At 37.8% G+C, this 23,818-nt stretch overlaps 3 protein-coding genes and 1 long non-coding RNA gene across 7 annotated transcripts in view; 2 read left to right on the forward strand and 2 right to left on the reverse strand.

Annotated features, from left to right (window-relative positions):
* LOC125784859 (uncharacterized) overlaps window positions 1-23,818 on the forward strand; it is a 368,340-nt gene that overhangs the window by 272,159 nt on the left and 72,363 nt on the right. The gene's annotated exons all lie outside the window — the stretch shown is intronic.
* Window positions 769-5,449, reverse strand: hnrnpdl (heterogeneous nuclear ribonucleoprotein D-like). Of its 2 annotated transcripts, XR_002651462.2 has the most exons (9): window positions 5,218-5,449; window positions 3,706-3,874; window positions 3,438-3,599; window positions 3,182-3,313; window positions 2,983-3,094; window positions 2,524-2,688; window positions 2,326-2,425; window positions 1,813-1,917; window positions 769-1,071 (listed from the first exon to the last, which is right to left on the reverse strand). XR_002651462.2 is itself a non-coding variant. In XM_007241056.4 (8 exons), exons 1-7 carry the CDS (start codon window positions 5,307-5,309, stop codon window positions 2,355-2,357), a joined length of 903 nt encoding a protein of 300 aa, XP_007241118.2. In that variant the 5' UTR covers window positions 5,310-5,449; the 3' UTR covers window positions 769-1,071; window positions 2,326-2,354. The 2 variants fall into 2 exon arrangements, 1 of the variants encoding a protein (XP_007241118.2); XM_007241056.4 differs by lacking the exon at window positions 1,813-1,917.
* enoph1 (enolase-phosphatase 1) lies at window positions 7,553-14,866 on the forward strand. The gene is made up of 6 exons (XM_007241058.4): window positions 7,553-7,832; window positions 7,938-8,039; window positions 9,310-9,512; window positions 11,347-11,479; window positions 11,580-11,703; window positions 12,777-14,866. The coding sequence occupies exons 1-6, from the start codon at window positions 7,749-7,751 to the stop codon at window positions 12,914-12,916; spliced, it is 786 nt and encodes a 261-aa protein (XP_007241120.2). The 5' UTR covers window positions 7,553-7,748; the 3' UTR covers window positions 12,917-14,866.
* On the reverse strand, window positions 14,638-21,935 carry tmem150c (transmembrane protein 150C). 2 transcript variants are annotated; one of them, XM_007241060.4, is made up of 9 exons: window positions 21,639-21,934; window positions 19,990-20,041; window positions 19,818-19,910; window positions 19,648-19,701; window positions 19,219-19,251; window positions 19,056-19,123; window positions 18,609-18,736; window positions 17,453-17,630; window positions 14,638-16,412 (listed from the first exon to the last, which is right to left on the reverse strand). In XM_007241060.4, the coding sequence occupies exons 3-9, from the start codon at window positions 19,889-19,891 to the stop codon at window positions 16,204-16,206; spliced, it is 744 nt and encodes a 247-aa protein (XP_007241122.1). In that variant the 5' UTR covers window positions 19,892-19,910; window positions 19,990-20,041; window positions 21,639-21,934; the 3' UTR covers window positions 14,638-16,203. The 2 variants fall into 2 exon arrangements, with proteins under 2 accessions (XP_007241122.1, XP_049324774.1); XM_049468817.1 differs by lacking the exon at window positions 19,990-20,041 and having other exon boundaries at window positions 21,639-21,935.

A 23,818-nucleotide genomic window follows, 5' to 3' on the forward strand; every position in this document is an offset into this window, starting at 1 on the left:
TATAAATATCTAGGTTAGTCTAATGACCATGTAGTCTATTGACCAATACATGCGGTTTCAGTTTAATTACTCAAGTAATAAACTTAGGATGTCTAGGAGACACTGGCTGTGTCTTGACATCTCAAACCAGTGAGGAATAAAAAGGGTTTCACCCAATGAAATACATTAAGTTGGGTCTGTGTATTGTTTCATTAAAAAAAAAAAAAAAAAAAGACCACTTGAGGCTAAATGCCAAAACCACACAATTTTCCTGCAAATACTTTTTTTCTCACCCTCAAAAAAAAATGGTGCGAAAAAGAAATGAGAATTGAGTAAAGATATTTTTTCCTGAAATTAATTTTTGAGGTGCAGAAATTATAAACTAGAAGCCAGAATGAATCTTTACTATACAAAACGGGAGAAACACTAAATTCAGTTTTACACTTCCTTTTCTATTTACAAATTTAGAAATTTGAACTGAAACTTTACACTGACCAAGGAGCAAAACATTTTTTACAGCCCCTGACCCCATTTTAGGCTCTAAAAGGTTTAGTATACCTTGTTTCAGGGTCCAGAAGCACCTAATACACATTTTTAGCAAATTTTATGCTTTCACACACCCACTGCAACTACTTTTTATGTTAAATAGACTAAATATATAACTAGTTTTAGGAAAAAGAAAACAAGATTTGTACATGGCAAGGAGCTTCAGGACCAGATATGGGAAACCTTTTTTTACATTGAGTGAACTCAGTAAGGCTTAAAAAAGAAAGCAACAATACAAGGTCACTGTTTTGATACCCCAATTTTAATATTCCCTTTATCCAAAACTGAAGGAAAAAGACAACAAAAACAAATGACATTTCCAAATAAAGATATAAGAACACACCAGTACAACCCTACAGGTTCTACCGCATCAACGCACTGGATAAGAAACTTGGAAACAATATTTACAAGGTCAGACACACTCAATGTCTTCATCTACAGATGACAACCAAATAAAGGTACTTTAAAAACAAGATGCTCTTTGATTAAGAAGGACAGGGTATCCACAAGCTGCCTCCTGGGTACAAACTCAGTCAGCCTGCTCACCTAAAAGAGAGGAGACAGAACAACAATCAATAATTTCTATAACAAGTATTTAACTAAAATGATCACCTTCCATGTTTCTCTGTTTAACATCTTGAGCTGTCGATTTTAAGCTATTAAACACTTCACCATTCAAAATTAAAGATCATATGTACAACTTATGAGTTTCAGAAAGCAGCTCTTCAGCCAGGAAAAGCTTTAGCTCAACTGGGTTGGTGGATAATTGCACCAAAACAGAGCACTTCCAAACAAAGATAATTCACTATCCTATCAGATATAATAGGACTTTTACCAGTCAGTAACTGCATTCGAGTTGGTAGTTTATGAGTCAGCTTTTTATGGCTTCATAAAACTGGTTTACATATGATCTTTATAAGCTATGTTTTAAGGGAAAAGCTTGAGGTGTACCATTTGAAGTTCTCTATGGGTTCTAAAGAAAAAGCAAGCATTATGAGTTTCTGCAGTTTACAGGATTGGAGACCGTTCATAGGAGAACGAAAAGAAAAATAAATAAATTAAAATCACTGATGCTCCAGAACTGAAATACAAGAACACTAAAATTAATAAAAGAGAATACAACAAACAGTTAAATCACTTAGGTTTCACTGTTAAATACCTGTAAAAAATTCATTTAAAAAACTGTTAAAGAAAGCATTGACAACTTAAGGGAAAATGAGCGATCTCCTTTTTAATGTCTGTTCTTTGTTTTTAAACGCTGGTACAGGAAGTTTGAAGAGACCATACCACAGGACAGCGTTTTCTTGTGCATGCCGTGCTCTCTGCCCGCTATGTGCGACGCCCAGAGAATTTCGTGGTCAGGTGACACACGGCCTGCAATGAAGTCCCCCGCTGGCAGGTACAAACAAGTACAATATCAGAATTAGGGAAAGAATGAAAAAAATAAAATAAGGAGGTGCCCTTACTTTGTACCCTTTAGCAGTACTTTACCTGTTAGCATTGCTATCAACACTATCTTATTTCCTTATGATCACCTGTTAAAAAGCAGGGAGGAAAATGGAAACCAATCTACAGAAAAACGCTTATGTTTTTCTGGAGAGCTTTAAAACCAAAAATAAGGCACACCACTAACACAAGCATTATTAAATTATAATTAAAGATCTATAGACAAATCCCCAAATTACTCAACATGGGGTGCATGATAATGCATACCACTTGTTTTAGGATAATCAGTTTGTGTCTATTGATCTTTAAATTGTATACAAGAGGACAGATGTAAGGCCAAAGATGCAGTCTTACCATAACTCTTAGCAGGTCATGTCATTTCGTCAATATGGCTGGTAGTTGTTCTGATGATTTCCACCCTCCCTGGAGGCCTTGCCGTAACTGCTGGGCTGACCTATTAAAAATATATATATATATTTTGTCAAATGTTTAATGCATGTTTGTAACAATAAAATAGCAAAACTCACAAATAAATAAAAAGTTAAGACTTACTGTTGTAGTCATCATACCCTTGTCCATATCCGTAATTCTGATAGTTGTAGCCTGAATAGTCGTACCCAGAGTAGCCATTATATCCCTGGTTGTATCCATTGCCATAGCTACCATAGTTTTGTCCGTAATAATTGTTGTAACCCTGGTTGTATCCTTGACCTTGCCCTGCACAAAGGAATGTAAATGGTTAGAATCATAGAGGGAAGAACTCAGTTTTAGTACTTTCTGCAAAACCCTCCCTCACAGTGGTTCTCTGTTTTGGCTAATTGTAAATGCACCCATCTCTTCCTCAAAGAACAGTATAACTGCATGTTTTCAATCCAATCAAGCAGCTGTTGGATCAGTTGTTTTCAGACTTGAGTTAAGGGTTTGAGGAGTGATTCTCCTTGGTTGGAATGAAAACCTAAAGCCAAAACAGAAAATACAACTGACTGCTGCTTTAGACAAAAGACTACATACCTCCTCTTCCACGACCCCTGAATCCTCCTCCTCTTCCTTCTCCAAAGCCCCGGTCACTTCTGCCCTGCTGCTGTCTGTAGACTTCTTTAGGCTGGGCAACTTTAACTTCACACTAAAAAACATACCCACATTAAAAAAAAAAGTTTAATTTAGACCTTATTGGACTAGCCATGCTCGTAAATAAACGCAGTAAACCAACCTTTCCACTTCCAATTTGGTGGTATCTGTTTTCCAAAAGCTTCTGAACAGGCTCTTCTTCCACATACGTTACAAAGCAGAATCCTCGCCTCTCATTTGTCTTACCATCCACAGGAAGTTCAATGTTTTCAATCTGTTAGGAACACACATGCCAACCACTTTAGCACTAGCATGGACTCATACAAGTTAACACTTCTGGAGAAACCAAGTACTATAATGTGTTTTTTTTTTAGTCCTAGGCCATTCATATTACTTACAGTTCCGTAATTTCCAAAGTATTCCCGAACTTGTTCCTCTGTTGTTTCTGGATGGAGACCACCAACAAACACCTTTTTGGGAGGTTCCTTCCCCTTCATGGCCTTGGCTCGCTTCGGATCAATAAGCTTACCATCCAGTTTGTGTTCCTTCAGTTCCAGAACCTGAGCAAACAGATATTTTTCAATTGTTCAGCTTTAATTATTGTACGATTGTAGTAATTTACAGATAAATCCCAATGTACCCATGCTAGCAATGTAGAGAACTCACCCTGTCCACACTTTCTGCATCCCGGAAGAGCACAAACCCAAAGCCTCGAGAACGGCCAGTCATGGGGTCTGTTTTGATCGTGCAGTCCAACACTTCTCCAAACTTGGACAGGTAGTCTGTTAGGTCTTTCTTGCTGGTGTCCCAACTCAGGCCTCCAATAAACATTTTCCTGTTAAAACAAACAAATCAGTATTATTAAATTGTGGGGAAATACTGCATCAAAGCACAATACTTTGTTTGGCATTATTGTTTTTTTTTTTTTTATAAAATGTAACAAGACAGTATCTTTGTCTTTATAATCTTACACTCTTGTTGTAAGCTTATTAAAATCACCCCCCCCCCCCCCCCCATGTGTTGCATTGTTTCACTGGTTGTTGGCAACATAATGTAGATCACATGATAAAGTAGTGGGGGTTCAAATTGCTTAGCTTGTTATCAATAATAAAATGCCTGAAAATGGTTCCCTAAGGAAAAAAAATCTCCCAAATAGAGGTGTAATTCTTTTCTTTTTTATTTTATATATACATTTAATTTAACTGTGAAGCATACATTGCCAGTAACTGCATTAAGTATCAACTAGGAGGTCAGATTGGTCACATGCACAGTCATACACAGTATAAACAGCAGGGGTGGCTTGATCCATTTAAAAAAGTTTTCTAGTGTGGTACTGGGTAAGGTTTTTATTTAGCAAGGAATATGCTTTGACTTACGAAGGCAGGATACGATATTGCTTTTGAACCACTTATAGTAATTAAAGATAATTAGCTAACTAGATAATAGACAGATGTACTTGAAGTAATTGGATACCCACCAGCAACCCATATACTTTTCTGTTGCCTAAACTATCCTAACTAACGTTACAATACAAGAATTAATGCTCTTAATTGGCAGAATTACTGCAATAATTCTTTCTGTATTTAAACCTAAACTAGAGGACAAGCAAATAAACCAGTTAAAATAATAATACAATCAACGGCAGAGAATTTTAGGTTAAGTATTGAAAGCACCAACAACTTTATACCATTCATCTATCTATAATTTGTATGGCAAGATAGAGTTTTTTTAAACAGAGTTAAAAAGGCCAAATTGAGTATTTCAGAGAGGCGTTTGCTTTTGCTCAGTGTAAAGCACTTAAATATTTATTAGCTAGCGTTATATAGGTTAGTTAGCATTAGCTATGAAACTAACGCTAACTAGCTGGCCTAGTAGTTACAATTTCATTATAACCTAAAACCTTAAAATAAAACAAAGCTAGCTAGGTTAGCTAACTAAATATGTTTTCTTTAATTAGCCCAAAGTCTATTTAAGGTTAATACACTGGAGTTTTCCTATTCCGGCCCGGTAGGCTCCTAAATACAATTATTCAGTCCACCTTAAATAGTGCAGGGCTTTTACTGTGGCGCCACTACCGGCGCCAGCACTCCACTGCAGGAATATTTAAGGTGGACCGGAAAATTCCGAGCAAGAAGCTGCAGCCTTGATCTGGCCTTGGCCTAGCAGCCAGCGGCTCACCCGTCATCCTGTTGATTCCTGCTCGCGTTGATTTTGGACCCCTCTGGAAACTCGTCGGTGCTGAAGTCGGTACTTTCCTGTTCTGTCTGCATTTTAGAGTGTGTAGGTGTGTGGGGTGACCCTCTGCGGAGCTGCTAAAGCGATTTTATAGCTATAAAAAAGAGCCAAACAGCAAACACTCACTGAAATACTGACGCGGCGGATAAAATGGCTGATGGGGTCTGGTGACGCAAACAGAAAAGGCGGGAGCAGAAGAGGGCGGGGCTGCGGGAGGAATTAAGGGGTCGCGTCCTAATAAAATTAGTGCCCTCTTTATATACGCACTTCTGAAGTCTGCTTATTTTGGACACAGCGACAGGAATGCACACTGGTAACGGTTTGACTCATCAGTTCAAATGCTTGACAACCTCCAGCCTGGCTTGGATGGATGGATGGATGAATAAATGGGTAGATGGATGGATAGATAAAGTATAAAAGTACAGTCCTTTAGTAGTAGGTAGTAGATATGTAGATAGATAAATGGATGGATGGATAGATAAAGTATAAAAGTACAGTCCTTTAGTAGTAGGTAGTAGATGGGCAGGTGGATGGATGGGTGGATGGATGGGTGGTTGGATGGATGGATTGGTTAATAGATAAAGTATAAAAGTATGGTCCTTTAGTAGTAGGTAGTAGATAGATAAATAAATGGAAGGATGGATGGATGAATGAATGAATGGATGTATTCTGGAAATCTCAGAGGGAAGTTCTAGTGCAGTTAAACACCGTAAAAAAATATGTACCAGTGCAAACATGTAAACAGTGGAAAATAAATAGAAATATAGATCTAGTAGTGCAGAATGGGGTAAAATAATATAAATAGGGCATCTAGGAGATTGTGTCTGCAGAGATGGGGTATGTCCATTGTTGTGACCAGAATAAAAAAATGAAAAAAATTTTTTAGTTTACTGTTCTGGGTTCTCTTCTCTGCCAGTGGTGTTAAAGACTCCAGCTCTAATCCCAGCACAGAACCAGCTTTCCTCACCAGCCTGTCAAAAACCCAAATCTGAAACTGTGTATCTGTGTGTCAGGACACAGTTGGGCAACAAAACACACCTAACAGTTTCAGTACCTTTGCTGACAATACAAATGGGTGGGTTCAGATAAAAGATGATATCTTCTGAAATATGTATCGGATCCAGATGTACATAACTGGAAATAAAAGCTGAAATGTTGATATTTTGTCTCCTAATAATCCTTTGATGTAAAAAAAATAATAATGGGATAGACCTAACTGTTCCTGTATTTTGGATGGGACAGCATATACATATTCTAACTCATTAGTGCTCATTTTGTAAAAAAAATAAATAAAAAAATTAAAGATTAAATGACATTTAGGGGCAAAAGGCAAACATGACGAAAACGTCTTGGCACTGGATTGAACTGAAATGATATTTAAAAATGACATAAAATTTAATATAAACATCCCCTCGAAAACAAACTGCCATTTAACTGAATTGGTCTATTTTAAAAATATAATACATTTAGAATATCACGTTATTATTTTTTTTATTAAGCAAAGCTGTTCAACAATGTTTTTACCAGCGAATAATACACTGTACACATCTGTGATTAAATAATATTCTGAATAAATGTCGTTCACACAGAATATTCCTGAAAATAAGCGAACCTGCGCATACATACATACGTACATACATAATCACTGATCTTTAAATAATTTCTTGCCTCAAGTGCTTCGGCGTATGGGCTGTAGATCAGGTAGCTTTGCGTAAAGTGTGCGCAATCCAGTTGTGCACCATTGCAGGGCAGGGCCAATGCCCATATTCGTGGTTGCCAGATTGGTAAGTAGGTAACCTCCGTTATGTATAGCGTTAAAACTGCAGTGTTTTTTTTGTATTTTTTTTAAATAAAATCGTTTGTTAAAAATAAACACTATTTATTTACACATATATAAAATAGTTGTGTATGGAATCATGTATATTTAAAAGAAATGTAAATATAAAAATGAATTAAATAAGTATTATTATTATTGTAGTGCTGAGCAATATATTTATATTTTATCATATTGTGATTATATTATCTTATCGTATCTACAATATCCTTTTTAAAGAATATTTTAAGAGTGTAAAAACCATTTTTGTTTTTAACTAGATCATGTGCAGCAGAAATGTAATAAATATGAATTAACTTTTTGAATAGCAGTTCTTAAGAATCTGCCCTTGCTTATGCATTTTGTCTGCATGTCAAAACATGATAAGTACTGTCATTACTGACTACACTCACAGACTACGTTGCCATTCAGAACTATAGAAATAGAGTTTTTTTCTTACCATTATTTGGCAACCCGTTGACCAAGCCATGTGTTAGCAGCAGAGTGCTAGCTGGCTAGTGTGCTCCTCTGGCTGCTTTTCTCTGGATTATCTGTGATTGTTGGTCGGGCGGTGAATCTGGATGATCTGAGGAACTGATTCCTGTACTGATACTATTCTGAAAACTTTATAATAGAGGCAGATCGTTCGCCATTCTGGAAGATGGCAACGATTACAGTTCCGGAGAACGTTAGCGTCTTTCTGCTGGACATAGAAGGAACCACGACCCCCATCACATTCGTGAAGGTAGTACCGCTGTTATATACATGATTTATACACATAATAATTACACCAGGCACATGATGGTAGTTACTGAGGAAGAATTCTCTGTTACTCTACTTTTATTTGCAGGACGTTTTATTTCCATACATCAGAGAGCATCTGGAGGACTACCTGTCAGCGCACTGGGAGGAGGATGAGTGCAAGCAGGACGTGCATCTTCTAAAGAAACAGGTCATCCACCCACCATCCACCCATTCACCCAGAGCAGCAGCCTGGCCTGCACTGGTCTTTCTCTCAGGATATTAGAGAAATATATGTACACAGCATTATACAAAAGTATTATACCTTGTCTGAGGAAATGATACACAAACTTAACAACAAATACGGATATATTAATGACTATTAATTAATAAGATTTACAGTTACCGCCCAGTACCATGTTTATAAGTCACTATGATATTATGAATGCAGGTCTAGGTTCAGCAGCAGTATGTGCTGAAAGAATGAGGTCAGCTGACTACCTGAATATACTGAATATAGACCAGGTTATTCCATCAATGGATTTTCTCTTTCCTGATGGCACGGCTATATTCCAAGATGGTGATGTCAGGATTCATGGGGCTGGAATTGTGAAAGAGTGATTCAGGGAGCATGAGATCATCATTTTCACACATGGCTTGTTCACCACAGAGTTCAGAGCTTAACCTCATTGAGAATCTTTGGGATGTGCTGGAAAAAGGCTTTGCGCAGCGGTCAGACTCTACCATCATCAATGCTGCTGCAAGATCTTGTGAAATAAATATTGTGACATTTCAGAAGCTTTTTGAAACAATGCCACAATTAATGCGTGCTGAAGTCAAAGCTAAAGGTAGTCCAACGAAGTATTAGAGTTTGTGACCTTTTTTTTGTTGCCGACTCTTTCCAGCTCTTCAGGCTGAAAATGGTTACTGAACCATCTCTAAAGAGTTTTAGACTTCACCAATCCACAGTCAAACAGATTGTTTTCAAATGGAGGAAATTTAAGAACATTGTTACCCTCCCCAAGAGTGGAAGACCAACAATGATCACTTTAGTAGCAGTGCATGTAATGGTCTGCGAGGTCACAAAAGTTCCCAGGGTAACTTCCAAGCAACTCAAGGCCTCTCTCACATTGGCTAATGTTTATGTTCATTATTCTACCATCAGGTGTACACTGATCAACATACAATTGCTGAGCTGCTGTTGTCCCTCATATCACTACTAGGAGAAGACTAGTAGTGATATGTAAGGCTCTTTTGGTAGTTCTTGGGTGAATTCTTCTAATTCCAGTGGGAATTACTGCTGCAGTATTATTATTAATCTTCATAACTGCACATAACTGACTTCTTTATTCAGCCCATTAATTCTACCCTAGCGGCTCCAGCATGATGCCGTTCTTACATTAGTATTCAGCAATTGGGCTGTCGTCATGCGGTCAGCTGATTCTGCTCAAATTCACTCAAACATGTGCCCCTGTTTCCAGGCTGAAGAAGACTTAAAGCAGAACAGAGCGTGCCCAGTTCACACAGTGGATCAGACGGTGCACACGGATGAGGAGAAGGCTATCCGGGAGGTTGTGGATAATGTCCTCTGGCAGATGGCTGCAGACAGGAAAACCACTGCACTGAAGCAGTTGCAAGGCCACATGTGGAGAGCAGCCTATGCTGCAGGGAAGATCAAAGGCGAGTAAGTATAGAGGATCTGCTTCTTTAGTAACTTGTCTGCAGTATGTACAGATGAATAGACTTAGTCTGAGGTAAACATAGACTGAAATGCACAACCCAGAGAAAGTTATTACTGTTTTACGGAGCCCAATTGATAATTAAGTTTTAATAGGCATGTTTTGCAGATGGTAACTAGATAAAACTGAAAACATACGCTGTGTTTTTAAGCATAACCTGTGACCACCTCCTTGTTTTTACAATCATTACTCTTTTTTTTTTTTTTAGCTCCACTGAGTGTATACAGTAGGAGCACTTTGCACTTCTTTAATTCTACAGACAGTAGTCCTGTATCTGTCCTGTAATAATACTCTCCTTTTACCCTGTCCTTAAATGGTCTGAACCCCACAGGACCAACACAGAGCATGTATTATTCTCAGCACTGCAGTGACTGTGCTGAAATAGGCGTGTTGGGTTAGCAGTGTTAAGTGTTGTGCTGGCATGACTGGATCAGGCGCTAAACAGCAGTGCTGATGGGGTTTTTAATGTTTACAGCCCAGCACAATTATAAAGATCACAATATCATAGCTGGTGATTTAATATTTTGCAATATATTGTGATACTGTAAGAATGGTAATAAATAGTGCTTTGTTTCCATTACATTTTAGGGAAATTCTTATTCTATCCACTGTGGGTTGGTGTGAATAACACCACAACCTGCCAGTGAGCTCCCACATCATGTGGGAGACTGGGGTTCAATTCCAAGCCTGTAATAGGAGTAACCTTGTAAGTCACTATGGAGAAAAGCGTCAGCCTAAAGGTATAAATGGAAAAACACAATAATATTTATTGAAATATTTTTTTTACTTTTTATCCAATCAGAACATTGGGATCTGTGGACCGAGTACCACACTGCTCTTTAGTGGTCAGGAAATAAACACAACACTAAATAAACCAGTCTAACACTAACATTTACATAAAATCAATACTGTTGCAATACAAAATATCATGATATGTTATTATATCACATTTTACGTACACCCCTAATTAGGCTATGCTCAGACTGCAGGTAAATCAGTTGTTGTGTAATTAGATAACTAACAGGTAACTAATAGGATTGGGAATCACAGGGCATCTCACAACATATCACAACACATTGCCCACTATAACAATGATATTACAATACTGTGATTCTGTGATTCAATATATCACTAGACGGTTCTCTACAATATTTCACAGCATCTGTGTTACTGAATAGGATGAAATAATCCTAAATATACAAATACAAGGAATTATGAATTATTCGGTATCAGGTTCACATAGTTTCGCAACCAATGTTCTTCACCACAGGTTTACTCTATTCATTTGAGTATATCCCCACCACATGGAGTAATACACCAGTAACTTTAGGAAGTCAAATTTGATGCCAATCTTAGGGAGTTTAAAGCATATATGTTTAAATAAAATATTGATATTCAAAGCTTGCATTAATAATATATTGCAAACAAAAACAATACAATATAATGCAGTATTGATATTTTGTCCCACCAATAATGCTCTTTTTGTATCCTTGCAGTTTCACCACTCAAGATTTGGTTAAGTTGTTGTGTCACTTACATACAAGTTTGTAAGTGACACAAAAACACATTTTATAATCCGATTTGAGTGGCCAGAGTGAGACATACAATATTTTTCTGTACAAATGTAGTAACATTTCAAAAGTCAGATTTCATGTAGTTACTGGTTGGCCAGACAAAAATCAATCTAAATACAGATTTGGACTAAGCAGTCTGAACACACCCTTGGATGAGCGTTTGTGTGAAAGGATTAAATGGCATTTCCTGCTCCTTTGTGTTCAGAGTGTACCAAGACGTGGTTCCTGCTATCAGAAGATGGAGGCGGAATGGTCTCAAAGTCTACATCTACTCCTCAGGAAGTATAGAAGCTCAGAAGCTGCTGTTCGGGTACTCGGTTGAAGGAGATTTGTTAGAAGTAAGTTTGGATTTGACGGATTTTAAATCAATCAAAGTTGTTTAATAAAGGCCTGAGTTAGATCCTTGGATTTATTCATCTTTCTAAATCCCTCCTACAGCTGTTTGATGGTCACTTTGACACCAATGTTGGCGCCAAAGTGGAGAGTAAAAGCTATGAAAGGATTGCGGAGAGGATTGGCTGCTCACCAGAAGACATTATGTTCTTAACAGATGTCACACGAGGTGGGTGTACACTGGCTGTAATTTAATTCCAGTTCATCAGCTGGCTGCTTCCTCCATATGCATAATTAAATCCAGTGCATACAGCATGAACATAGAAAGAGGAGGGGGGGCTCATAAATGTAATTAATGATGGTGGAAACTTTTAAACATTTAAGGATAATAGTATGAACATTATACTACTTAATATTCTTTTTTTTATACGAGTATGATGATTTAAGTTTTTTGCCATCATGGTTTTCGTAGTTTCTTTTATATTTGTGGTAAAACATAATTATTGTGGCTTCCGGAAGATTGCTATTGATCCATGCCATGGCCAGTTAGTGGCATTCTAATTGGGTGGGTAGCATGGCCCCACCCCCAGTAATTACTTAATGTGAACCTATCCAGTGTGAGCTTCTGCTAGCTGATGTCTCAAAATTGGCAGTTAGTGTTTTCCTCCAAGCATGTTCAGCTGTCCAGTGACCTGTAATTTAAAGTAGCTGAATGCAGTCATGTTAGAAGTGGTTTCTCAAAGGCACTGAATGGTCCAGCGGGCTAAGCGCTGCCACTATGATTAGGAGATCACTGGTTCAAATCCAGGTCATGCAGCTTGTCATCAGCTGCTGGAACCCTGAGAGAGCACAATTGGCCTTGCTCTCTTTCCCTTCATCACTCCTAGGGTGATGTCGATCAGCTCAAAGAGTCTGTGAGCTGATGTATCAGAACCGAGTCGCTGTACTTTTCCTCCGAGCACGCTACACAGTAAGGCTGCATCAACAGCAGTTCTAAAAAAGGCGGTGGCTGACTTTACGTGTTGGAGGAGGCAGGTGTCTACAAACATTTGGACATGTAGTGTAAAAAAAAAAAAAAAGAAATTGCATTAACCTTGCAGATATCCATTAATTCTTACAGTTAAATGGTTCAATCTGTTTGATATCATTGTTTCACACACAGTAGCTTATCTGATCCCAACTCAATATTCCAATTCCAAAATATTGTGTCCATTCGACCCACTGAACCGTGGCACATGAGAGCCTGTGGGCATCAGCTGCTGCTACACTGAGTGTACCGTATATATCTTCCCTGTGCTGCAGAGGCGAAGGCGGCTGAGGATGCCAGGCTGAACGTGGTGGTGGTGGTGCGACCAGGCAACATGGAGCTGACTGAGGAGGAGAGGAGCCAGTATAGTACCATTACGACGTTTAGCCAGCTGGAACTCGATGGAAGTGCTTGACAGGTCTGGAAAGAAGAGTGTGTGTTTCTGCACTCCTTCTAGTGGACTTCAGGAGAACGGGAGGTGTGGCCCTACAGCGCTGGTGTAGCCCGTTTACTTGTGCTAAATCAACATGTTATGCAGCAAGTACCAAGTGCATTACAGTTGTACTGACTGAAATTGTAAAATTTTAACGTGCTTGCCTGTTTTTTTTTTTTTGTTCTGTTTTTACACAAAAAATATGTTGAAGTTTGTGTATTATATTCCATCATTCTACCTGGATGTGTCTGATGCAGTAAAGTAGTGCTGATGTATTAAGTGTAATTTAAGTTAATGATTATGAATGGGCACATGGTTAATGTTGTATTTGCAACAGTGTTAGTTTGTCAGTAGCCAATCAAATGGTAGTACCTGCATCTGTGTACTGTTATCCTGTACTGTAACATGTTACACACTTTTCCTACAAACATAGGGACCATGTGGAATAAAACACATGATCTAAAACATCATTATGAAGTAGCAAAACCAGTTTATGAAGGTTGATCAGTTCAAACTGAAGACAGTCATTTTGTTTTGTCCCACCCAAAGAAGACAGGGTTTTGCCAAAAAACAGCTTTGAAGAATAATACACAAAAATACACACTACATACTGTGCAATTCAAAAGTTTGGAATAATTTGTTAATACATCTCATACATTTTTTGTTTCGGTCACATAACAAATTATACACTGTAGATAGATTTTTAGAAATATTTTAAGTTTAGAACGACAAAACTTTAAAAAAGGCTAATAGTCTTTTTTATCTCAAGATTTCACTGTTACTAAAATACACGCTTACAGGTAAAGGTGTTACAACAATAGTAACTAGAATAAAGGACCTTTTTTTTTTTTTTACACATGCAAAGTATTTAACTGTTTCTAAGTTACACAAGAGGTGAAAAAAGCCAGGAACAACAGATGTTTCTGTGATATTAAGAGGTTGAATCCACTTCTTTAAAGCTTTAAATGGTTCTTTATAAAATGTTATGTGGCATCAATCAATCAGAATTCTTAGTAGCATCTTTCTTTATTTTTAGAAGAGTATTCCAGATTAATGCATTTTGTATGGTTAATTTAAAAAAAAAAAACATCCATCTGTTCCTTGTTCTGGATTCTTAAAATGTCTTAATACCGTTCCTACTAATGCTCTGAAATCTGAAAAGTGCACAAGACATGCTAGTGTACAAGACCATATTAGTCATTTTATTAAATAGTGTTTTTTTTTTATAACCAGACAGATTACATTTTTGTGAGAACACCCATTCCAAACTTTTGAATGTATGTGTATGTATTGTGAAAATGAATTTGTGTGAATTACGCTACTCTCAAAAAACAAAGATGGGCTGAACTGACTAATGTAGCAACTCATGTAAATATAGTAGTTGCTGTGATGTAAAAACCTTGTATCTCCAATAGTGTTCAGACTTACTCACAAGATAACACCTCCCAACTCATACAGCCATTACCTGAGGTAACACTTCATGAGTTTTTTTATGAACTGGTTTCCCATGACTTTTGGCCTGTCAGTGTATTGGACACAATGTGTAAACAGCAAAAGTGAAAACAGCAAAAAATGGAGATACAAATTTTGCATGACAGTGACGATATGCTGTGATTTTTTTATATAAACAGTCCCATATTTTAGCTTTGGACTTCAGACTGGGGAACACTCTTCAGCTCTTTTAAAAGACAACGCTACCTACGTTTAACAGAGTGCAGCTTTAATGAAACACAGTCCAAAACTTTGTTGAAAAACACTGTAAATGCTTATTAATGACTGATATATTTCCAAAATGTTAGGAATGAACTTTTTCTTTTTCTCTAGATATAAAGTGTGTCGTTTGTGGAAACAGTTAGGATTGTTTAATACTCTTCACTGAAAAGTGAGTTAAAGTTTCTGACATACAGAATTCAATACACAGTACAGAACCTACTTTTCCCTTGTCCGTTTCTTTAGAGTTTCTTCACGACTGAAATGGAGACTTGATATAGTCTAAGATGATGGTGTCCTTGCCAAGTAACACTTAACAAAGACTGAGTCAGTTCACATACATAAATCATCACCTATGTACGCTCATCTTTAAAATAAATGGTTGCACACAGAAGGAATCATCCGACAGGAAAGAAACTTGTTGGCTGGCAGATCACCTTTGGTCTTAATTACAGACACTTCAAGAACCCGGTGTTATGTTAATGAGCTCCTCCAAACAGTGGCCCTACCTTTTCTGAATGCATACACTGTGTGCTTTTTCAACAGGACAGTGCTCGTCCACATACTGCTCTCAAGAGCTCAAGAGCTTGCCTTGAGGATGCTATGATACTATATCATTGCCAGCCTCATACCCAGACCTATCCATGATTAAAAATGTTGTGTAGGATGCTATTGCGCACACTATCAACATTCTGCATGAGAATATTTAAGCTTCATTGGATTGATTACTGCAGAAAACCATTAGGAAACTCTACAACCGCTACCGGAGCCCTGAGAGAGCACAATTGGTCTTGCTCTCTCCACACATCACTCCTAGGGTGATGTGGATCAGCACAAGGCGTCTGTGAGCTGATGTATCGGAACCGAGTTGCTGCACTAACCTCCGAGGGCGCTGTTCTGTGATGCTACTCGGCAATGCTAAATCATCAGCAGCATTTAAAAAAAAGAGGCGGAGTCTGACTTCACATGTTTCGGAGTAGGCATGTGCTGGTCTTCACCCTCCTGGTGTTGGGGCATCACAAGTGATAGGGGGAGTTGTAATGAGTGGCTTTGGTAATTGGCCTTGTAAATTGGGGAGAAAATGGGGAAATTTTTTTTTAATAAAATTAGATATATAAAAAAAGGAACCTGTCTAACGTCATGTCACACATGAATTAAACACTTCTTCTATATGTTTTAATCATTTATTGTTCTTGGTAACCTTGGTTATTTTCCTTCCGAACAGCACTGCATTCCGATACTTCCTTCTGGGTGCAACTATTTTTGCAACCATCTCTTTGACGATGAGTGTACTACGCATTTTCAGACATTACATTATGTCACCCCAGCAATACAAAAAACCCACTGTGGCTCAGAAATGGTGTCTGTTCACCTCTTGTGCTTTTTTCATTGTTTTGTCGCAAAAAAGTCTACCTACACATTGTTGTAATAAAAAACAACACACTCACAGAGAACCCTGGAGAGATTACATTCAACATACATGCATTAGTGGGAATTGACGAGCACTGTAAGTGGAAGGACCTGGAAGTCCTGCGGTTAGAAATGGGACGGAAATAGTCTTATAGCTGGTCAGACTGGTACTCTGAGACCTCAGAGAAGCTTTCAGACAGGCTCAGTGGAGGGTCCTGGTCATCACTGCACACAATCTCGAAGTGGTAGTGACGGAACTCGATAGCAAAGGTGCCCAGGAACGTCAGGAAGAACATGACCAGCGCCCACTGTGCCCGGGCAGCATGCATGTGCAGCCGCTGTGCCATTAAGGCAAAGTCTGTGGTGTGGTGTCAAGGTTACATAACAAAGTGTTCCAAACCACAATCCGGGGTTGAGCATGCAGTTAGCAGGGTGTATAATTTTTTTCCATTCAGTTACCCAACTGACATTTAAAAAGGTGGCAATAATAATTCTTCATAAATGAAGTCAGACTTTTTTACTTTTGTCTCCCTAAAGACATGGGATGAAGAAGTGTGAAGATGTTTTAAAAACACAATATTAAAGTAAAGAAGTTAATGTATAAACAAATTCTCTATGTGGGGTAAAAATATAATATTAAGAAAATATTACAAATCACGTTTATAAAAGTTCAAACCTGATAGCTCTTAATTTTAAGGCAATCTATGTAGGGACTTCTATGCTGGGACTTATGTACAAGTAGTACATAACATTTAACAATAAATGTTCTTCATTAACAGCAATAAAGGTTTCCAAGTCAAACTGACATGTTGATACATTTTAATATAATATAATATAATATAATATATAATGTTGAGCCATAAACATTCTCTTAGCTTAATTAATTGTGGAGGTATACGGTATATTTCCTCATAATATGCATTTCTTTTAATTATATTTTATAAATTATTTTTAAGACATTTCTTTAGTTGTGTGCATTTACTTATATTACTGCCATAAATTACATACAACCTGACCAATGAATAATGAGGCCATCAAAATCATTGGTGAAACTGATATATGGATAAGAGTAGTTGAGCACCGACAAACTGTAGATAAATCATTGTGTATTTTTATTTGTGTTACACTCGTGTGCATTTAAATACGTTACTCAGTTCTAATGCAGGTAATATAAAATGTATGTAATTATGTAGGCTCTGTGTACTTGATCAAAAGAAGTATTACGAGAAGTAAGAACCTTTTAAAAACCCTAAATTAAGCCTGAATTTATGCGAGTTCTTCAGACTCACAGGAGCATGGCCTTCTAACACAAGATTTAATGTGAAGTCAGGAAAGTGACATTTAGTGGTGCGCACAGTGGTGCGTCTCACACAGGCATGCTAGAAGTGGGAAGGATACAAAGCAGCATGCAGGACGTGACCGCTCCGGACAGCAGGAAGCGGGGAATGCCAGCTCGTCTGCCTTCATTACGCAAGTTGACCTTTAAAGTCATGAAGGACTGGACCCAACAAAACAGTGTGCCTAGTCCGAAGGTCATTGAGGTGCCAATATTGTGGAGCTCTTCATCATTTGACAGCTAGATAATAGTGGGTAAAAGAACATCAAGCCTGTATTCTAGTATAACATTACAGTAAACAAATACACTACACTACAAATATAATAGGGAAATAATTACTTTATCCCATGCTGATTTTGAAAGTTTATGGAGACGTTTGATGGAAAGAGACAGAATATCAACAAAAAATCCAGAAAAACCCTTGAACAAATGATATAAATAAACTTAAATTTTAGAGAATTTAATAAAAAGGTAACTTAGTAATTAGTGGACAATATTTGTTGGCATATTGTCAAGAACAGAGGCCAGACATTTTTTATCACCAAGAAATGTGCATCTTGGAGTATTTTGGCCCACTCCTTTTACATACAATTTCTTATGTGATTTTCTTTACTGGCTAGGTCACTCAAGGATCTTAATATACTGTTTTTTATAACTATTTTTAGATGGACTGTATATGAGCCTTTCATAATCCATTACAGCAAAGTGTGTTACTAATGGTTTTCTTGGTGACTGTGCTCCCAGCTCCCTTGAGATCATTAAGAAGCTCCTTCCTTCTTGCTCAGAGTCATGCTTATCCCACGAGGTGATCTTTTGAATGGAGCTCCAGAGAGAACGCGATTGGCAGTGGTCTCCTGCTCACCAAGCTTTGTGCTGATGGTGTTGTAGTTAATTCCAGCCTTGTGCAGATCTACAGTCTTGTCCCTGATCTTTTTTGACAGCTCTTTGGACTTGCCTGTGGAGGTTTATAGGTTTAAATGGAAGAGACTGATTCTGTAATAGTGGTCTTTCATACACATAATGAGGGAACAATCTTGCTGGTGTGCAAGAGATAAAAATACTTACTTCACTTTATCAAATGTAAATTCATTTATAACCTTCATTTAATGTTTTTATCTGGATTTTGAGTGATATTCTCTGTTCATGTCTTTGCAGCAGGGGATCAAATGATTATTTTCTCCAATGTATTTTCTTTCAGGGCATTTTAATTGTCCATACCTGGAAATTCCCAACCAAAGTCATACCAAAGCAGGCCAAGGACAGAGCTACCAGACTGCCAATGTTGAGCCAGGGTTTGTGCACCCTTGGTTTGAGCTGCAGGTATCTGAGTACCCCAAGGATGAAACCTGAGAAGAATAAAAATGCATGATTTTAATTCAGTTGCATTTCAGTTCAGCAAAAAAACACAATTTTTGTCAGTACACTTATACAAAAAAGAGGGTTCTTTGGTGTGAAACTGCAAAGAAACCGCTATGAACTATTTAGTGAATGGATCTTCAAAAAACGTATTTTGTGAATGAGAAGTATAGTAGAGTGTGAAGATACCTTTTGAAGTTTAAATAATCTTTTATGTAACAAATACAGTGCCAAGCTCAATGGTTTATAATCACATGCCACACATCCAGAAGGCCTAATCTATTATAATTTAGAATTTGTCCATCCTACCCACAAAAGCTGCCATGTTCATGACTTGGCTGAAGACACAGCTGGCGGGTGGAGCATCGCCTGCAATGCTACAAGATACCAAAATTAGGTTTCCACTGATTAGAATGCAAGCTAAATAACAATAAGCAGTTGTTTTTTATGCCAGTGGGTAATTCAGCCATACCTGATGTAGGGAGGGGACTTGGACACAGATCTCCTGTGGAACCAAACAGATTAATAGCACATGGATGTTACTGTTATATAACATATATAACATTCATTAGAGATGAAAAGGATATTGGAATCATATGTGCATTGGTGGATAATTGCTTTTTTATTTGGACAATCTATTATCCCAAACATATCTGAGATAAAAAATTCTATTACCATTTTAGGACCATTTAATAATAGTATTATAATGTAATTACAACCCTTTTAAAGCATGATAAATTTAAAAATACAATACTGGAATTCAAATAAAACTGTAAATATTCTAAACAATTAAAATAAACTGAGCATGGGCCCACAATCATGTTATGAGTGCTATCCTAAAATGTGGTAATAAATAAGTCATACAAATTGATATAAAACATATACAAAAAGTATCAGTTACTTGTATTCGGAGCTAAGCGGTGTGATTTTCTCATCCTCCACTGCTATGAAATACCTGTTTTCAATCAACATAAGACAGTTACTCCCAGATCAAATCAACACATCTCATCAACACAGGCTGTAATGACATCCCTGATCCAGAGACAGAGGTTTAGGAAGCCTAGTACTCACACGACCCACAAGCCTGCAGCTGTGAAGAACGAAAACATAATCGGGAGAAACGTCCACGGACTGCACTTTCTCATGTCTCCTGATGAATGATTCCTTGAAAAGAACAGATGGGGAAATCACTCATACTCTTATTCATATAGCAATTTCATTCATAACTGAATTTATTTTTTACCTGTCCAGCCTCAAGAAACTAGACGGTCCCTTGTGTTTAGGGTGGGATCAGTCTGGAAAGACAAAGAAGCGGAGAGTCTGAAAGAAGTGTCACTTGTGTGTTTTATTCATACCTTTCACGACCACCACTAATCTGTGAGTTGAATTGAATTTGTGTGAATGACTACTGTTCGCACAACAATGAGTGAATTCAGCACCTCCGGAGTGGACAGCTCCAGTGACTCAATAGACACAGCTCTTTCTCTCTTTTTTATGTTATAGCACTAATTGAAAGCACAATACCCCTGAGTGAAGAGGGGACAAAATATTGTAATAAATGGCACCACTGTGCTACTGCAAACAAAGAGATATCAGAAAAACAAACTCAGTCCTAATCAGCTCAATCACACATAGTTAAACCCTGGCAGGTAAAGCAGAGCGCAACATCCAGTATGACCAAGCTTGGCCATGCAAGACAACTAATATAATCATGTTTGTGTATGTCTAGGCTTGACCAAGTTGGAAAACCAATATGACCAACCAAGACAAGATAACCAGTAGAACAATGCTTGGCCATTCTAGAAAGCCAGTATGACCAAGGTATACATGATAGCTAGTATTACCAAGTTTGACCATGCAATCTTGTCCAAGGCAGACATCCAGTATTACCACGTTTGGCCATGATGGACAACCAGTATGTCTTTGATTATGACCAAGCTAGATAACCATTATGACCAAGGTTGCCCAAGCTAGACAACCAGTATGACCAGGTTTGACCAAGCCAGACAACCAGTATGGCCAAGTTTGACCATGCCAAACAACCAGTATGACCAGTTTGACCATGCCAAACAACCAGTATGACCAGTTTTACCATGGTAGACAAGACAAACCAATATGACCAATTTTACCATGCTAGACAACTAGTATGACCATGCTTGTTCAGGCTAAACAACCAATATGACCAATTTTACCATGCTAGACAACCAGTATGAGCAATTCTAACCATTCTAGACAACCAGTATGACCAATTATACCATTCTAGAAAACCAGTGTGACCAAATGTAACACACACTATGCTGATCAAAAACTGGTTAACCAGTTTACCATACAGTTTATCTAAATAACCAGCTCTCCAACCACCAAAGACCATCTAAAACTATTGGCTTCTAATAAAAGCTGGTCTTAATTCGGGTTTTTAGCAGGGGTATGACTCTTGAATCTACGAATCTTACTCATGACTGCTGTTTTAACCTTTTCTTAAACCCTCCAACCCCATAAAACAACAAAAAAAAGTCTCAATATGAAAACCCACAAACGCCTAAATTACCTAGGTTAGTTAAGTTAGCTAAATAGCTACCTAAAACTCCCCCCATATCTAGATTATCTAGTTAACAGTTAGATGTCTATGTTAACCTTCAACAGCAGTAAAAGCAGCCTATAGGCTTTGTTATTCGGAGTATAACCGGATTATTTTCATAATTCATATCCAGAAAGCACGGGGAAGTCTCAGTCCGGATGCTCCGGATGTTTCATTGTTTGCTGGAGCTCTTAAAATGGAGGCTAGCCATAAAAAGCGAAGCGAGCCTCTCCCGTTTGAATCGATTTCCCACCTAAACCAGCCCCTTCCTGAGCTGCTAGCTGCGGCTCGCTGTACCACAGAAACCCGTGTACCTTGTAAACAGTCCGCTCCTGATGGCTGTGCGTTCCTCGTACTCTCCTCATCTCATGAAGACCCCGCTCCGTGTTGTGGAGGAGTCGGCTGGACGCAGGTTTCTCGCCGTGTGAACCGCGGGGGTCCAGATATGAGCTGCCGCTGGCGGCGGGACTGGGGCTGGGGCTGGGACTAGCGTTTAGCCAGCGTGCCTGTATCAGATTAGTTCACCTCAGCTATCAGCAGCAGCAGCCTGGACTGGACTGAGCTGGGCTGGGTTTAACAGGAGCACTGTGGTGGTTTACAGGCTACAGGTTGCAGAAAGGAAGTCTCTGTTATTATTTTTTAATCCCCTTTATAATATTACTATACATAATATTATATAGTATTATATAATAATACTATATAATATTACTATACAGAATATTTACAGGACATTAAAAAAATAAGACACCACTTCAGTTTCTGAATCAGTTTCTCTGATTTTGCTATTTATAGATTTATATTAGAGTAAAATGAACTTTGTTGTTTTATTCTATAAACTACAAACAACATTCCTCCTGAATTCCAATAAAAATACTGTCATTTATAGCATTTATTTGCATTAAATAAGAAGTGGCTGAAATAACAAAAATAATGCAAAGCATTGGAATTGTCTGTCTTGTTCTGTCTCCATGGTTTTACTGCTCTCCCTGTGTTTGTTTACCGTTACCCTGTGTTTGTGTCTTTGCCCCATGGTTCTATGTGTTCCTCCTGCCTCTCCGCCTTAAGTGGTCTCACCTGTGTTTTATTTGTAGCTCCGCCCCCTCATTACCTGTTCCCAGGTGTGATCCGTTTCCAGTTCCCTCCATGTGTATTTAGGCCCCTGTGTTTTCAGTGATGGTTTGTTGGTTTTTGTATGTTTTCACGTTGGTTAGGTTGCTGTCTCAGTTTATTTCTTGTTTTGTTAGTTTATTCCTGTATGTTTGTTTATCTGCTTTTGTGTTAATTTGGTTTCTTTACAAATTATTTTACTTGCATTTGCGTCCGCTTTTTACGTCCTCTCCCCCCACCTGCAGCGCACCCTGACACAGACCTCAAATAATGCAAAGAAAAAACAACAGTCTTACACACTTCTTTAAGATAACTTTACACCACTCCTGGTGCAAATATTCAAGCAGTTCAGTTTGGTTTGATGGCTTGTGATCATCCATCTTCTTTTTTGATTATATTATTTATATATTATACTTTGAGGTTTTCAATTTGGTATCATGACAACATTAGTTTGTATCACATTTAAAGAACTATGCTGCGGACACAAAAGACATGTTATACTAATATCGACCAACAAATTTGTATTTTACATATATTTCTTTTACATATGGGATGTTACCTGCAAAAACTGAAATTCAGATGGATTTTTTAGCATAAGAAACACATTATATTTATTTGTAAACAAATGAAGAATAGAAGTTTGTAGACCATTATGAGTTTGGATGATCAAACACCCTAAAAAAAAGTTTGGCCTTCATGAACATGACTAATGTCCTATGACAAGCCTTTCACGACTGTGCAATGTTAAATCACAGTCACAGCAGCTTTTATAAAAGCCATCTTGTAAAGCTTTCAATGTGAGACTGAACTGACCAGATGGTTAATTACTTTAATCACTGTAATTTGGACTTGCTGTTTTTATAGATATAATTTATATGAGCCATATTTAAACAACATGGACTAAATTACATCAGGAGTAAAGTGAGCGATTTGTAATTATGTGTCATTAGACGATTAAATGAGAATGCTATCAAACCAGATTAAGCATTAGGTTCGAGATTAAACTGTAAATAAATGTTAAAAGTTGTGTAAGTTGTGAGTTGTAATCTTGTGAATGTGGCTGAGCACTGTTCAGTGTGCTTATGACGAATTATCAGAGTTCGAGGGAAGTATGATAGTGGGTATGGAGGGGACAATTTATTTCTGAAGTCACATGTGCATTGGGACTATATTACAGAAGGTATTACCACTCAGAGTGGACAGAGGAGCGTTAATGTGGCAATTAAATGCAGATGACCCCACATATCTACTACTAGTACTATATCCTGCAGGTCAATAAAGCATTTGATACAATCGGACATGGCAAAACTCATGGGACATGTATGACATTTTTCATGGCAATGTCCCAATGTCCATGAAGTGTTCTGAGTGTTTTATTATGATTATT

This window comes from Astyanax mexicanus, chromosome 20, assembly GCF_023375975.1.
Source record: "Astyanax mexicanus isolate ESR-SI-001 chromosome 20, AstMex3_surface, whole genome shotgun sequence".
Lineage (NCBI taxonomy): Eukaryota > Metazoa > Chordata > Actinopteri > Characiformes > Acestrorhamphidae > Astyanax > Astyanax mexicanus.